Source organism: Tupaia chinensis, unplaced genomic scaffold (assembly GCF_000334495.1).
Source record: "Tupaia chinensis unplaced genomic scaffold, TupChi_1.0 Scaffold000527_1, whole genome shotgun sequence".
In the NCBI taxonomy this organism is placed as follows: domain Eukaryota; kingdom Metazoa; phylum Chordata; class Mammalia; order Scandentia; family Tupaiidae; genus Tupaia; species Tupaia belangeri.
Window position 1 is genome coordinate 6,971,626 of NW_006160040.1, and position 17,248 is coordinate 6,988,873.

The 17,248-nt window shown below is 44.4% G+C and overlaps 1 protein-coding gene across 4 annotated transcripts in view; it reads right to left on the minus strand.

The window, feature by feature from the left end:
- Window positions 1–12,519: 12,519 nt before the first annotated feature.
- Window positions 12,520–17,248, minus strand: part of FYN (FYN proto-oncogene, Src family tyrosine kinase) — a 251,644-nt gene continuing 246,915 nt past the window's right edge. For all 4 annotated transcript variants that reach the window (XM_014591037.2, XM_006157007.2, XM_027775145.1 and 1 more), the window contains exon 13: window positions 12,520–13,906. In XM_014591037.2, coding sequence (XP_014446523.1) covers window positions 13,698–13,906 — 209 coding nt within the window. In that variant the 3' untranslated portion in view covers window positions 12,520–13,697. The remainder of the gene's footprint in view (window positions 13,907–17,248) is intronic.

A 17,248-nucleotide genomic window follows, 5' to 3' on the forward strand; every position in this document is an offset into this window, starting at 1 on the left:
GTTTGGAGGTACAAGGTCTAGGGGCCACATCTGATAGGGATCTTGCAGAGTCCAAGGAATCATATCCCAAGGGCAGAACAGAACAGCTGTGCCCATCAGTGTCTGTCTGTCTCAGTCGCCCTCCTTATAAATCCACTAAGAGTCAATGGTTGGGGCCTCAACCTAATGACCTTAATTTATTGATAATCTCTTCCCCAAAGCCCCACCTTTTGACACCATGAGGATATTAAGTTTCCTTGTAAATATCATCACAATAACAAGCAAGTTTCAGCACATACATTTTTGGGGGAACACTAGAACCATAGCCTATGAAAATTTAGAAATTTATTAAAAAGGTTGGACAAGAGGGTTCAAGGCTGAATCTCTGGAGATGATTTCCAGAATGAAGGTGTCACCTCTGCCACAATCAGGAAGTCGCCATTGGAACTGTTGACCTCGAGAACGCTATAGCTGTGAAACAAGGCCAGAGAGTGCTCACATAGGAACGGGGCTCACTGCCTCCACGACCTTCCCTTGGCCATGGAGCTCTGCCTCTGCTGCTTCCACAACTGACTCCTGACACCATGAACCTGGAGGCTGGGCATCATCTGCTTCCTAGTGTAAAACAGCCAAAGCACAGGCAATTGATGTCTGCCTTCTCAACTCCGTGCAGACAAGTCTACTTGGTGTAGCCTAATTCATAGTAGTGATCCCAGGGGTAAGGCAGTCTGGGAAATGTAGTTTTTTAACTCCCGAGACTCTGTTGTACCAAGAGGCACCCTAGAAAGAAAAGGAAAGGAAGTCACACCACACTTAGCAAAGACTCCACAGTCGTGTGATTGATTTCTGCAAAATGAACGATCCTAAACCGTACTGGCTTAAAACCACAATCATTTGTTCTGCTCAGAAATTTGAAACTTGAGCAGATCATTGTGGGGGCAGCTTGTCTCTGCTCCATGACAAGTCAGCTGGGAGGGAGCCCAGGCGGCCACAGGGGAGCCTGTGTGGAGAGGAGCCAGAGCTGTCACCAATAGCACCAGCAGAGCTCCTGGTCAGTGGCCAGCATCACTCAGCAGCCATGTGCATGAGCCACATCCAGGCTGCCCCAGCTGACGACGCATGGAGCAGAGACACATTGTCCCTGGAGAGCCTTGTCCAGACTGCAGATTTTTTTTTTTTTTCCTTTGGAGAGGTTTTCGCTATAGGGTGCGTGCGCTCGCCGGACAGAGAGAGACAGAGAGACAGAAAGCGAGAAATCACCCCCCAGGGGGGATGGCCACGCCGCAATCCCTTCTCCTCCATTCTCCTCTTGGGATCTTGGGCACGCACGCACACACACCCAGCGTGAGTTTTAGGCCACCGGGTCCGGGATGGGAACCACGGTCAACTACATGAGAGTCTAGCGACATAGCCATTACGCTAACTGCTAGTCCCCAGACTGCAGATTTGTGAACCGCAGAAATGACTGTCTCTGTTTCCCACTAAGCTCTGGGGTCGTTTTTGAGAGATTTTCACTGTAGGGCGCGTGTGCTCGCCAGACAGACACAGAGAGACAAAGAGACAGAAAGCGAGAAATCACCCCCCAGGGGGGGATGGTCACGCCGCAATCCCTTCTCCTCCATTCTCCTCTCGGGATCTTGGGCACGCACGCACATGCGCCCGGCGTGAGTTGTAAGCCACCGGGTCCAGGACACGAACTGCGGTCGACTACGTGGGAGTCCAGCGACATAGCCATTACGCTAACTGCTGGTTCCCTGGGGTTGTTTTTTATGTAGCAAGGGATCACCAGAACACGTAGGTCATGCTGAATGGGAAGGACAGAGGGGAACAGATGGGACAGATGGGGTCAGCAAGAAATGAAACAGCCAAAGCCAGAGAGGTAAGTAGCAGATCTAAATATAAGCCAAGCCCACCTCCCTTCATATCCCCAACATTCAAACTTACCAGCTTTCTAAGTTGGATGCTTCCTGAAATTCAACCAGGTGTGGTTTGACTGTATCCGTCTAGACAGCAGGTCAGAGCTTGGGCTGAATGCTGGAAGAGCCTTTGTACTTGAATACTGCTGCCCAGGGACTCTTTGTCTCTTCCTGAAGCTGCCCTTGAGCAACTTCTGATCATGGCTGAAAGATTCAGGTTTTGAAAACTGTCATAAAGAGGCAAGACTGACCTACTATGGCTGCCATCTCCACACAGGGCTCCAGGATGGCTCAGGTGATTTCAGACTACAGGGCTGTCACACGTAGGGGCACCATTCACCCTCTAGTCATTATCCCTCTGAATATTTATTACAACAATGTTCTGGCAGATGGCAGTGAAGTGTTTTGAGGTGGGGTAGCTTTTTCTATTTGCATAAAGGTGATTTATAGCAAGTGGCAGGAGGCATAGGGACAAAACCAGTGTCTAATAAATCTTAAGCCAGTGGCAGGGGCTGGGGAGAGTGATGGAAGGAGTGAGGAGGAGTATTACAATTGGGGAAGATTCTTTTCCTCAGTCAGAACAGGCACCCAAGAGATAAGAAGTCTTGAGATCTGTAGGGTTCAAAGTTCAACCTCGTGTGGGGACGAGCAGTTAGCGTAATGGCTATGTCGCTGGACTCCCATGTAGCTCACCGTAGTTCCAGTCCCGGATCCGGTGACGGAGTGCGTGCGTGCCCAAGATCACGAGAGGAGAATGGAGGAGAAGGGATTGCGGCGTGGCCATCCCCCCTGGGGAGTGATTTCTCGCTTTCTGTCTCTCTGTCTCTGTCTTTTTGGTGAGCACATGCGCCCTATAGCAAAAATCTCTCAAAAAAAAAAAAAAAAAAGTTCAACCTCGTGGAGCCAGCAGGGTTATGGAGAAGACAGTAATTAGTCTACAAAGTTAGACTTCTCTGGAGAAGTCTACCATTCCCTGAATGGTAGAAATGTAAGGGCTAACTTCAATAAGTAAATAAAGAACCTTTGTGGCAAACGATGAGGATGAAGATAATAAATGAGTATCCAAGTACAGACTTTATGATTTTAGAGGGTTTGAAGAACAGGGGTGAGAGAAAGAGAGGGAGGAAGAGGGTGAACATTGATTGACATGGGTTCCCTGATAAGAGAAGGTACATGACATACTTACAAATCCCACCCCACTTCTGACTACTCTGATTCTGTAAAACATTGACATTGGTCATGAACAGGTATCATAATTCTCAGTAATAGTGCAGCTTCTGACTGTCAAGGTGGATTACATGCCGCCTTTTTATTTCAGACGGATCGTAGATTGCAAAACCTTTCCTGTCAGAACAATGTTCTCCATTTTGCATTTGATTCTGGAACAGAAACCCAGCCGAGCGCAGCTTTCTGTTTTATCTCTCTACCTCCCAAGGTCTCCTTTGGCTGCACGCATGTTGCTTTTGTTCTTGGCTTGCTGTTTTAAGTATAGCTTTGCTACATTTCCACCCCACCCCCCACTCCAAAACAAGTACTTATTTGAATCAGAGCAGAAACCTACTGAATAGAATGAAGCATTACTGTCCCCCTCGCAAACATGGGTGAGGCGGTGGTTTAGTGAGAGCAATGACAATGATTAAAGCTTTGCACTTTCACTTAGAGACCTTCAGGAACATGTAAACAAATATTTTCCCAAGTTCACAGGTGATAGGAGAGAGACGAAGCGGCTCACGAAGGGCTGTGCTGATTTCAGCGTGATTTCTCTTCCCCTTCCCAATTTTCCACAAATGATGCCTTGGCGAACAGTCCTAGAGCTACTCGTATTTTAAATCAAACTAAAGTCCACTGAAGTAGGAAAATTATGCACTTTACATAAATGATGTGGGCAAATTATTATTCAATTTTTTAACGGGGTTTTCCCATCACTTTCCTGTGCACAATGTAATATGGTTAATTTACCAGAAAGCATTGTTATTCATTCCTAATTCTCCAGGCAACTGCTGCCATTTGCTTACCATTTCCTCTCTCTCTGGGAATTGACAGACCTTCTGGCTCCATTTAGGGCCATTTGAGTTCCTGAGCAATCTCTTGAGGCTCAGCTTCCCTTCTGGTATCCAGCACTTACCCCTGGAGAGGAGTCTAAAAAAACGAGAGGGTTCACGTACCTAGATTTAGTTTACGAGTGGCGTAAGTGAATCCTTTTGTTAACACACACAGGAGAGGGAGAGAGAAAGGGAGAGAGAGAGAGAAAGAGAGAATCTTGCTATTTAGTGATATTTCCCCACAGTATTCTATGTATGCTTTTCATTCAAAACACAATCTGAGTAATTCCCATTTCGTTCTATCGTGCTCCCAATTAGCTACCCATTGATTACTACATAGCAAGCATTTAATAATTAACCGAAGGAAAAACACCCTGAAAAAAACAACCAGAACACCTTGCAGCTATTAGTAGATAGGCTTTTCTTTATGATTTTGCGTATATCATGGTGATTCAAGTGATTCAAGCAAAATAGCCTGGCTAGTAAATGGAAGGAGAGGACAGAATGGCAATGGATTTCTACGTGGGAAAAACCCCCTCTCTAATTGTTATCAGGGAGGCAGTGAGAAGTTGTTTTCAGTTTTTGCCATAGGGCGAGTGTGCTGGTAGGGAGACAGAGAGAGGGAAAGGGAGAAATCACTTCCCAGGGGGAATGGCAGGCCACAATCCTTTCTTCTCCATTCTCCTCTTGGGATTTTGGGCACACACACATACGCACCTAGTGTAATCTTCAAGCTTCCAGTCTGGGACTCAAACCATGGTCAGCCATGTGGGAGTCCAGCGCCTTAACCTCCATGCTACCTGATGGTCTAGTGGTGAAGAGTGTTTACAATCCTCTTTCCCAGCAATTCTTTTAATCTCATACTCTATAAACATACTTCAAATTAAATTTCAGTTGAGACATTGGAACCAACAACCTGTCCTTGAATAGTATTATCTACCACCCCTCCATTTAGGAGCCCCCTATTAGATCAGATGGTACACTCGCATGCTTTTAAATGTCTATGTATGTGTGAGAAAAGAGAGAGAGAGAGGAAGATGTTTCTGGTGTGGTTTTGGGTTTTCTTTATTTAGACCCATTGGCTGAGCATCATCTATATTTAAAGAATGCGATATCTCCTAATAGGGGCTAGGAGTCAGAAGGAAAAAAATCTGACAGTAAGAAACACTGGGTCTCTACCAGTGAGCAATATGTAACCTATTTCTACTTGTCTTTAAGACTGAGTTTGGCATCCCCTCTTCCAGGAAGCCCCCATAATGGGTTAGATGTCACTCCTTTGCTTCTGTCTAGTAAAGAGCTTATTGCGGCTATCTTTTTGGGTCTCCATCCTTATTGGACTGCGAATACGAAATGTCTCACTTTGAATTTCTGGCACTAAGCACAGATCTAGGTATTAAGTACACAGCAAAAATATGGAGAAGCATTGAACACTAAGTCCTTACACATATCCATAGTCACAGTCACCTTCATCCCACTGTTTCGAACAGCTCCAGCCAAGGCTTTCTGCCATCCCAGCCTTGGTTTCTTCTTTTTTACCCAATGTCATCATCCTTCCTACTCTCACTTGCTGTGGTCAAGCAGGCTGACCTGACAACGCCTCTATTTCCAGGTGCATCTGGATTCTTCTCCTCTTCTTTCCCATCTTCAGATCCCTCATCTTCTGTCCTATTCTCAGTCATGGGGACTGTTCTTTGCTGGGGAGAAAGAAGATATGAGAATCGATATTAATGGGGGATAATGTTACCGCGCCCAAGTACCATGTTGACATGTTAGCTGTCATGTTTTACAGGCAACGTCTTCACGCCGTGCTCCTCACGCAGGGCACGGGAGTTTCCTGGTAGTTCAAAGGTATGCCAGGATGCTAAAGCCACTGGCTGCGTAATATTGCATATCTTGGTGGTCTAGGAAAATAATTCTACATAGAGACAAAGATGGGTATCTTAGGGAGTGAAGCAGCTAGTCTTCATGAAATTACTAAGTTGAAAGCGAGACTCTGAGGTGGTTTATTTAAGACCATGCACGTGTATCATTTGGTGCCGTTTACTCCATGCTATCCCCTCAGGTTCCGAGAGGTCCGAGTTTATCCTCATTGGTGTAGGAATGAATTCTGGGAAAGTGTTTGGAAAGCACCAGTGGTATTCACTTCGGGCTATAGATCAGACCTTCGGATCATATCTTGAAGCTGGTGGCTACATAACTGTGATGGGCAAGGCTGGCACTGCAGATGGCAGTACATCCCGTGTGCATGGAAGATCCTTAGGTTAAGCGTGTTGTCCAAGGTGCATCATTCGCCCTACGGGAGGGAGGCCATCACCCATCTAACCATCCATCCAGCTGTCCAGCCAGCATTTGCCACGAGCTCATCACTGCCGCAGCGACAATAATGGTGCATATGTTTAGAAGTTTCTGTTCTCAAGGAGCTCACATCTGGCAGGGAAAACACATTAAGAGAAGAGCAGTATTACTGAGGAATAAGTTTTCTGGAAGGAGCATGGTGTTCTGGCTCTTCGGGACTACTTGTTTGTCACTCATTATGTTCTTGTTAGAATTGTCTCTGCAACACTGAAGAGCCACTTATTTTTATTTTCAGTTTTCAGAACTTTTTTTTTTTTTTTTTTTTTTTTTAAAGGTGCTCTCTGGAGAGGATCTGAGGGGGATGGTGAGAGGAAAAGTGAGAAATCACCCCCAGGAGGGATAACCACTCCACAATCCCTTCTCCACTCTCCTCCTGGGATTTTCCCATGCACATATGCCTGGCGTTTCCTTCAAGTCGCCAGGTCCAGGACTCGAACCAAGGTCAGCCATGTGGGAGTGCAGTGCCTTAACTACCACTTTACCTGCTGGCCCCCAGGACTAATTTTTAAAAAAGATATATTTGTCCTTTCATGAGAGTCTGAATATTTTGTATGTTGGGAAATAATGAGGTACAATTGAGTTTATTACAGAAACTTTCTGGGAATATATATATATATATGCACACACATATGTATACATTATGAAGATCCATTTGATAGTTCAAATCTATTAAAGGGATTATTTTTCGTTATTTTCTTCTCTAGTAGTAATCTATGTTTGAGAATTAAATAAAAATAAACATATGCAATTGATAAGTGTTTTAGTAACCTATACCCCACAATATATTTTCTTTCTTTTTTAGGTTTTTGCCATAGGGCGCTTGTACTTGCTAGAGAGAGACAGAGAGAGGGAAAGTAAGAAATCACCCCCCCCACCCCCGCATTCTCCTCTTGGGATTTTGGGCACACACACATACGCACCTAGTGTAATCTTCAAGCTTCCAGTCTGGGACTCAAACCATGGTCAGCCATGTGGGAGTCCAGCGCCTTAACCTCCATGCTACCTGATGGTCTAGTGGTGAAGAGTGTTTACAATCCTCTTTCCCAGCAATTCTTTTAATCTCATACTCTATAAACATACTTCAAATTAAATTTCAGTTGAGACATTGGAACCAACAACCTGTCCTTGAATAGTATTATCTACCACCCCTCCATTTAGGAGCCCCCTATTAGATCAGATGGTACACTCGCATGCTTTTAAATGTCTATGTATGTGTGAGAAAAGAGAGAGAGAGAGGAAGATGTTTCTGGTGTGGTTTTGGGTTTTCTTTATTTAGACCCATTGGCTGAGCATCATCTATATTTAAAGAATGCGATATCTCCTAATAGGGGCTAGGAGTCAGAAGGAAAAAAATCTGACAGTAAGAAACACTGGGTCTCTACCAGTGAGCAATATGTAACCTATTTCTACTTGTCTTTAAGACTGAGTTTGGCATCCCCTCTTCCAGGAAGCCCCCATAATGGGTTAGATGTCACTCCTTTGCTTCTGTCTAGTAAAGAGCTTATTGCGGCTATCTTTTTGGGTCTCCATCCTTATTGGACTGCGAATACGAAATGTCTCACTTTGAATTTCTGGCACTAAGCACAGATCTAGGTATTAAGTACACAGCAAAAATATGGAGAAGCATTGAACACTAAGTCCTTACACATATCCATAGTCACAGTCACCTTCATCCCACTGTTTCGAACAGCCCCAGCCAAGGCTTTCTGCCATCCCAGCCTTGGTTTCTTCTTTTTTACCCAATGTCATCATCCTTCCTACTCTCACTTGCTGTGGTCAAGCAGGCTGACCTGACAACGCCTCTATTTCCAGGTGCATCTGGATTCTTCTCCTCTTCTTTCCCATCTTCAGATCCCTCATCTTCTGTCCTATTCTCAGTCATGGGGACTGTTCTTTGCTGGGGAGAAAGAAGATATGAGAATCGATATTAATGGGGGATAATGTTACCGCGCCCAAGTACCATGTTGACATGTTAGCTGTCATGTTTTACAGGCAACGTCTTCACGCCGTGCTCCTCACGCAGGGCACGGGAGTTTCCTGGTAGTTCAAAGGTATGCCAGGATGCTAAAGCCACTGGCTGCGTAATATTGCATATCTTGGTGGTCTAGGAAAATAATTCTACATAGAGACAAAGATGGGTATCTTAGGGAGTGAAGCAGCTAGTCTTCATGAAATTACTAAGTTGAAAGCGAGACTCTGAGGTGGTTTATTTAAGACCATGCACGTGTATCATTTGGTGCCGTTTACTCCATGCTATCCCCTCAGGTTCCGAGAGGTCCGAGTTTATCCTCATTGGTGTAGGAATGAATTCTGGGAAAGTGTTTGGAAAGCACCAGTGGTATTCACTTCGGGCTATAGATCAGACCTTCGGATCATATCTTGAAGCTGGTGGCTACATAACTGTGATGGGCAAGGCTGGCACTGCAGATGGCAGTACATCCCGTGTGCATGGAAGATCCTTAGGTTAAGCGTGTTGTCCAAGGTGCATCATTCGCCCTACGGGAGGGAGGCCATCACCCATCTAACCATCCATCCAGCTGTCCAGCCAGCATTTGCCACGAGCTCATCACTGCCGCAGCGACAATAATGGTGCATATGTTTAGAAGTTTCTGTTCTCAAGGAGCTCACATCTGGCAGGGAAAACACATTAAGAGAAGAGCAGTATTACTGAGGAATAAGTTTTCTGGAAGGAGCATGGTGTTCTGGCTCTTCGGGACTACTTGTTTGTCACTCATTATGTTCTTGTTAGAATTGTCTCTGCAACACTGAAAAGAGCCTCTTATTTTTTTTTTCAGTTTTGAAAACTTTTTTTTTTTTTTTTTTTTTTTAAAGGTGCTCTCTGGAGAGGATCTGAGGGGGATGGTGAGAGGAAAAGTGAGAAATCACCCCCAGGAGGGATAACCACTCCACAATCCCTTCTCCACTCTCCTCCTGGGATTTTCCCATGCACATATGCCTGGCGTTTCCTTCAAGTCGCCAGGTCCAGGACTCGAACCAAGGTCAGCCATGTGGGAGTGCAGTGCCTTAACTACCACTTTACCTGCTGGCCCCCAGGACTAATTTTTAAAAAAGATATATTTGTCCTTTCATGAGAGTCTGAATATTTTGTATGTTGGGAAATAATGAGGTACAATTGAGTTTATTGCAGAAACTTTCTGGGAATATATATATATATATGCACACACATATGTATACATTATGAAGATCCATTTGATAGTTCAAATCTATTAAAGGGATTATTTTTCGTTATTTTCTTCTCTAGTAGTAATCTATGTTTGAGAATTAAATAAAAATAAACATATGCAATTGATAAGTGTTTTAGTAACCTATACCCCACAATATATTTTCTTTCTTTTTTAGGTTTTTGCCATAGGGCGCTTGTACTTGCTAGAGAGAGACAGAGAGAGGGAAAGTAAGAAATCACCCCCCCCACCCCCGCAGGTATGGCCACACTGCACTCCCTTCTCCTCCATTCTCCTCTAGGGATTTTGGGCATTCACACACATGTGTCCAGAGTGATTTTCAAGCCCCTAGGTCTAGGACTCAAACTGTAGTTGGCCATGTGGAAATACAGCATCTTAACCACCATGCTATCTGCTGGGCCCTACAAAATCATTTTTAGAATCAAACTTCTCCCTTTCTTTCATGGATATCAAAAGCAGTCTCCCTTCTTTCCTTTCCTTTCCTTCCCCTCCTTCCTTCCCTCCCTCCTTTTTTTCCAGTAAACATTTTTGACAGTGGAATTTAATTCTAATAGCATAATATATAGTGCTAAAGAAAGCCAATAAGAGTCCTCTAAATCTATTAAAATATTTTCCAGGACAAATTGACCAAACGCCATTTTATTCAAATATAACTTGTAGGAAATTCCTGTCTTGTCAAGTGAGGTTCTCTTGTTTTGAGTCAGGCCAAATAACTGGATGACATCCCCTTGGCATGGGTTTTAGTACAATTCTCCTCTATATGCTGCTAAAAACCTTACCTTCTTTCAAAACTTGTGCACGAACCATCCCAATTACTATGGTATACATTCTCATGGAACCCCTGGGAAATTGCCGATAACCCAGTGCTACTAGAAAAATTGTCTGGTGCCAAAAGTTAGCCACAGGAGGATTCCTTTGTCAAGGCAGGTAAACACCCTGTGGTGCTTGTCAGGAAGTCTTTAGAGTGCGGCTGTGTTGAGAGATTATGAATGCTCAAAACTTTCCTGGTGGAAATGCCTGGCTCCCCACACGCTTTTCTGCACTGTGACAGGCAGAGCCTAATGCAGTTTGCCGGGTCTGTACCCTGGTGCTCTAAATCATGGAATCTTGTGTCTCTCCGGGTTCCTTCAGGTCCTCCCAGCCCATCAGTGCACGGTGAATGAAGCAGTGTCAGGGGAGAGTGTGAGCTGCTGCTGGCCAGAATGGGGTGAACGGAAATCCCTTTGTCACAGTTTAGTGTCTGGGCCTTGAACATCATCTTCTCTTGTAGAGTTACTGCTTGATTTTTAAAAACTAAAAATTTATTGGAAAGGCTCCTTGCCAGGGAGAGCAATGGTAGATGCCAGCTTCCCCGAAGGAATGGACCAAATCCTCTGTGCTGCCAGGTTACTAAAGACAAAAACATTTCACCACCACTTGACATTAAGGTGATGCTTTTCTTTCTTAACAAGAGAACTTTCTGTTCAGCAAATTCAGTTTTCTCACCCCAAATGTCTACAACTTATGAGGGAGCGGGGAGGTGTCGGTACTCTCTGGCATTTGCTTGGACAGTCTACCTTGGTAATATTTCTAGAAAACACATTACTCTCTCAGGATAATAATAATAATAATAATAATAAAAACTTTCACACGTCTCTGATTTCTTTGCATTTATAGCTACTCTTTTACTTTTATTCTGCAAGCCTGCTCTGAACATTTCAGAACAGTTTCAGCCTGCCGCATCTTGGAAGGGTACCCTTGAGCTGACCCACCCAAGTCCTTCAGAGAATTCTCAATAAACTTGATTGATGAATTAAAGATATATTGTATTATGGTTTGAAGAGATCATTTTTTTCCTTAAAGAATCTCTTTTTGAAATAGTTTTTTTCTTTTTTTTGATTTGTTGAATGAGTCAAAACATAAACAGAAATCCTCCAGAGAACATCTGCAAATTGTTCAACCTGGTGGGATGTGAGGATTAAAAACAAAACTATCTTTAAAAGTATCTAAAACATGGAAATAAATTGCTCAATAATGTGATAATGACTGCATGTGATAGTATCTTCAAAATTTTATTTTATTAATTTAGCAATGGCACTACCAAAAATGCTACTAGAAGATTTTGGTTTACCAGAAAATTCCTCTTTCTTTCCTATTTGATTTTTTTTAATGTTGAAAACCCTTTCTGAATGTAAAAGTTATTTCAAGAAAAACACCCTATTCCTTGTATGACTCTCATGACATCAGCGATCTTAGAATCATAGGGTCTTCAGCTCTAAGGACCTGAGAGTGAACCTCTTCCAGCGCCCTCATTTGCAGACAGGCCCTGAAGGGACACATGCCAGGTTGTTCCTCACGGTGTGTAGCTGAAGGACTGGAGAGCCAGCCTGGGATGTAGCCTGGGTCCCCCCTCTACCCCCCAAGGTTGTCTCCCTACTTAGCATCTTCATTACAGAAGTTGAAAGCTAGTTGGAAATACACAGACTCCAGAACAAGGAGATTTTTCTTGTAATTGTCACTTTCTCCTGTAAGTGGGTCACAGCACATTCCAGCTGGAGAAGATGTCTGATAAATTTAAATGTTAAGGTATCCTAGTCTTGCTTTAACAGTCTTTTGAATCAGCGAGATAATAGCCTAGCCTTTCTGGGGGGAAACTCTCCAGATGTTCTGAATATTTCTGTCATTTGGAAATCACTGCACAATGGTGACTTCACCAGGTGACTCCTTGCCATCTGGTGTGTAACCAATCTGTCACAGACTGCTAGAGCACCTTCCATGATTTAAACCCATGAACAAAAAAAAAAAATTCAAATGTAAAATGCTCTCGTTTTAATTACTAAATTAAGAAAGTTAAACAATTTAAAAATGTTAACTCACAAATAAATCGTAACAAAAAAGGTATTAAGACTTCAGAGTTGCTACTCAGTATTAAAAACTCAATAGAAATAGGACTTTTGATTTGTTAAACATGTAATTCAAGGTTGGTACAAACAGCAACTAAAAATGTAATACTTTTTTTTCTTTTCGTTTTGTGCATCCCTATGAAATGTAAAGTAGTGCATAGTTATTCCACTGGAGAACTCTCGGACACATAGAAAGTCATTCATTAGCAGTACAGGACATTCCAAACACTTATTTTACAATGGGACATGTACACCCCCGCCATCTTCCCTGTAAATTTTAGTTGCATGAGAAAGTTTAGCAGTTGCCATGACTACAATGCTATGGGGTTGAGGATCATTTAGATGTGGTTACAGGTTTATTAAATAAAAAGAGTTTGGAACATTTCAACATTCATATTTTTGTACAAGAAGTTTGTGCGGTATCCATCTTCCAGTTCCCTTGGTAGTACTGGCCATTTGCTTGCTTACATAAGCTCACTTTTAAGTTTCGAGAATGAATTGCAGTAAGTTGAAGCAAATACTGGCAATAGACCTTGTGAATTCCACTCAGGGGGCTCCTGAAAAAAGTCAGAGTAATAACCATGTACAGGTATGGTCACGAACCAAAAAAGTACAATCCATATAAAAAAAGAAGTCATGCCTTGCAAAAGCCCAAAACGAGACCCCTGGTTTTCAAAATAACACCAGTTCTTGGATGGTGATTTAGCAGTAAAATCCTCACTCTTGGTTGCGCAGTGCTGTGGCCCAGGCTGGCCATGGTCTCCACATTAGCACCCACGTGGTATCTGTACAGGGACGTCTATATTATACATACTCATATTTATAAAAAAGAAAAAAAACCCAAACACCTGTCCTGATTGGTTTTTGTTAAAACATGAAAAAAAATTTTATTGTTTTAGACAAAGAGGCCACTTTTGGAAAATAATTCTTTTTTTTTTTTTTTTAGTTGAATCAGGTGAAGACAGAGTTAAAATCACATAGGATTTGCATTTTAAAAAAAGGAAAGCACTAGGATTGTTGGCACTGGAGTAACTATTTACACTGAACAGAGGTTTGGCCTTTTACATAACATCGATACAATGCATTTTCCAAAGTCTGAGAAATAACAAGGTTCTGTCTCGAATGCTTCACAGAGGAGGTTCGGATTTGGGGACAAGTGTCATTAAATGAGGGCCATGGAAGTTCATCAGCTTCAGAGTCACATGCAATCTGATCCTGGACGGTTCTTGCTGCACAGGGGCAGCTGGCTACGGAATTGAAAGCTAAGGGGAGGGGGTGGGGAAGCCTCTGGGACAAGGCCTCTCTCTTCAGACCCAGGTCTTACAGGTTTTCACCAGGTTGGTACTGGGGCTCTGTGGCGGTAAAGTAGTCTTCCAGGAAGCCCTGCAAGTACTCAAACGTGGGACGTTCTTCGGGGTCCTTTTTCCAGCAGTGGATCATGAGCTCGTGCAGAGAGATGGGGCAGTCCTGCGGGCAGGGCATCCTGTAGCCACGCTCCACCTGCTCCAGCACCTCCCGGTTGTTCATGCCTGCAAAGACAAGGCAGTGAGAGCTGGCCCCTCCTGGGCTCCAGGCCTGAGCCGCGCACCTAAAACTCCCCTTTCTTCTCTGTGAGCCTGCGGGTGGCTGGAACATGTGCAGGGCCCCCGCCCACCCAGGAGTTGAACCTGCCCACACCGCTCAGAAATAAAAAAGGGATGCAGAACCAACATGCAAAACCCTGGATGATGAATTTCAGAAGCAGTATAAGTGAAAGAAGCCAGACACAGAAAGGTCAGATATGATATGATTTCATTTAAATAAAATTCTAGAGCAGGCAAAACTACATCATCGATAGAAAGCAGGTCAGCGGTTGTGGGGAGGGGGGGGATGCGTGTCTGCAAAGGGGCCAGAGGGAACGGGAAGGGGCGATGGAAATGTTTTCCAGCAGGGCTCAGCAAACTTTCCTGGAAGTGCCTGGGGGTAAATATTTCTGGCTTTGCGAGTCACATATAATCACTGTCGTCGTCTTCTTTTTAAACAACCCCTTAAAAACATACAAAGAAACTCAAAAAATGAAAACAAGAACACCCTCGCAGGCTGGGAGCGTGACTTGGCCCATGGTCTGCAGCTTGCTGACCCCTGCTCTCTGTCACATGTGTGTGGTGTGACTGCTCATGTTTGTCAGAACTCACTGAATTGTGTTCTTAACATCTTAATGTTGAATTTTATTGCATGTCGGTTAAGCCGATGCAACTAGATGAATAAAGCACACGCACACAAAATAAAATCAATACAACCTCACGGGATGAAAGCACACTGTCCTTTGTTTATAGCATTTATAAGCCCCATGTATAAACTCCTTAAATTCGTTTTCCTCAGACTTTGGCAAGCTCTTGGTGCCCCACTGTTTGAGATCTGTCATCATGCCAGCATGGCTGGGCACCGTCTGGCCTGGTGACCTCACAGTGCCCTGAGGTCTGGCGGCTCTGATGGAGAGACAGGGTGCCTCCAAGAGCCTGTGCTTACCAGTGACCCCAGTCAGGCCATCGATCACTGGAGACACTCCTGACCTCTGGGGAAGTGGCCCGATGTGGACTCACGGGGCTGCACAGCGCTGACAGAAGACTGGGAGACCGTAACCCCTGGGAGAACGCAGCCTCCGCCGGCTGGCCTTCTTGACAGAACAGGAAATACCACGCTCGGGGGAAGACCAATGCCCTGACTCCTTCCCAAGTACTGCCAGGTGTTATTCTCTGGTTTTATTTTCCTTTTTTGTCCTATCATGCTCTGCCATCGCTCAGCCAAGCCCTTGTAAGTTTTGGTTGCTCGCTGGCTGGAAGCGTGTAATCTGGAATCCTCTCCAGTTTCTGAAGTGGGTAATTTTCCAAAGCAAGTACCTGATTTCGAGCCATACAGAAATCTAGATTTCTTTTCCTGTCTCTCAAAACTATAACCAACCGGAGAACAAGCATGTGCCTGTGATTTCCTTTCATTTTAGAGAAGATGGCCACCTGCCAGCTAGAAACCTGCCAGCCTGGCCAGGAGCACTGGATCAGAACACAAACCTGTCCTGCATAGGGGACACTCAGGCCTTTGGATCTGTGGTGAGCTCTCTTTGTTAGGCTGCTACATTTGGAGCTGGGTGTACCCTAGCTCTTCCTTGTCAACTGTAGCCCTGTCCGTCACACCATTGTCCGAATCTTTCTAGGATGTTATTTTATTCTCCGTTATAACCTCTTGAGGTGGTAAAATCCAGGTCTCATTTCTGCATAACTGAGGTAGGTTTTTAATTTAATTCTTGCAAAAGAACCTCACTTACATGTCAGAGCAACCCTTATTTCAGGGACAGAGGCCTGGTGAAGGCGTCTGGGTCCTGCCTCTCAGCCATGCCTGCCTTTACAGTGCCTTCCTCAGTTGGGTTTTGGAAGGGAGCGACAACAGCTCTGCAGCTAATTAGCTTAAATCCTTCTCCAATGGCTCCAAACTCAGGATCTGGGGCAGGAACTGGAAGGAAGGGGAGGAAGCCAGAGCTGCCAGGGGAGTGACAGCCTTTTCCTACAATGCTCCAGACAGAGAAAGGGACAGAGGCCAGCATTTCCATATCCACAATTCCAAAACGCAGTAAGCTCTGAAAACCGAAAAGTTTTTGTAACTTAGTTTGGTAGACAAACTGAACTGACCTCATTTTTTTTTTTTTTGAGAGAGATTTTTGCTATAGGGTGTATGTGTTCGCCAGAGACAGAGTGAGAGAGAAAGCAAGAAATCACCCCCAGGGGGGGATGGCCATGCTCAATCTCCTGTCCTCCATTCTCCATGCATTTTGGGCATGAACACACACACGCTTGGAGTGAGTTTCAAGCGGCCAGGTCTGGGACTCAAACTGTGGTCGGCCATGTGGAAGTTGAGTGCCTAAACCACTATGTCGCCTCAATTGACCTCATTTGGTCATACCATCTGACCTGAGGTGAGGGTGTTTACTGTTTTTATTTATTCTATATTGTCCAGAAAGGTTAAGAGGACAGTATTCACATATCAGAGTTGCCATTCTCTAAACATTGGCTTTGCTGCACATTTTAGTACATTCCTGGGTTTCATAACATTTCAGAGAACAGAGCCTGAACCTACCCTTGCTGAGTGCCTGCAGGAACAGGAGGAAAAACAGGCTTCCAAGATGCCTCCTAATGCTTTATTCTGGTCTGAGACCCTCCGTGCAAAATGGCACCACTGAATTTAATTAATCACTTTCCTATTGTTCCATGGAGCTTATGTCAATAAATGTTTTACTTCATTAAAAAACAAACTACTCAAATGGAAAGATTTTCTTCTCTCCTCCCCCAGCTCTTAATTCAGTCTCTGCCAATGGAAAGTTTAATTGGCCACTAGGGTCAAGCCTATTTTTACCCGTGCTTGGTCCAAGCCTCGGACACAGCAGATAAGGCAAGTCGCACCCCAGCAGGTAGCCTCTCCTGCAGCTGCCCGCTTCCTGCTTCCAGGGCAGCTGTCACCAAGGACGCAGCCATCACTCGGCCCACGCAGGACCCTGGCAGTCTACGCTGTGGGCTCATGTGCACGCTTTTCCTCTTCACCTTCTTTCCTACTGCATCCCCAGTCCTTTCCCCTCTCTTCCTCTTTCTCTTCTCATGCTTTGCCCCACCTCCGACCTGTCAAGCATATGTAACCTCTTCCATGAGCTGGGCCAAATAAAACACACCAGTGACAGCTCTGCCAGAAAAGTGGGATATTCGACACTGCACTTGGCTGACACCGTCAGAGTGGGACTCACCCTTGTCCAACCATCCAGAAGCCAGAATCCACACAGGCGGACCCAGGGACTGGCACCTTTTTTTTTTTTTTTTTTTTTTTTTGGTGGGTTTTTTACTGTCAGGTAA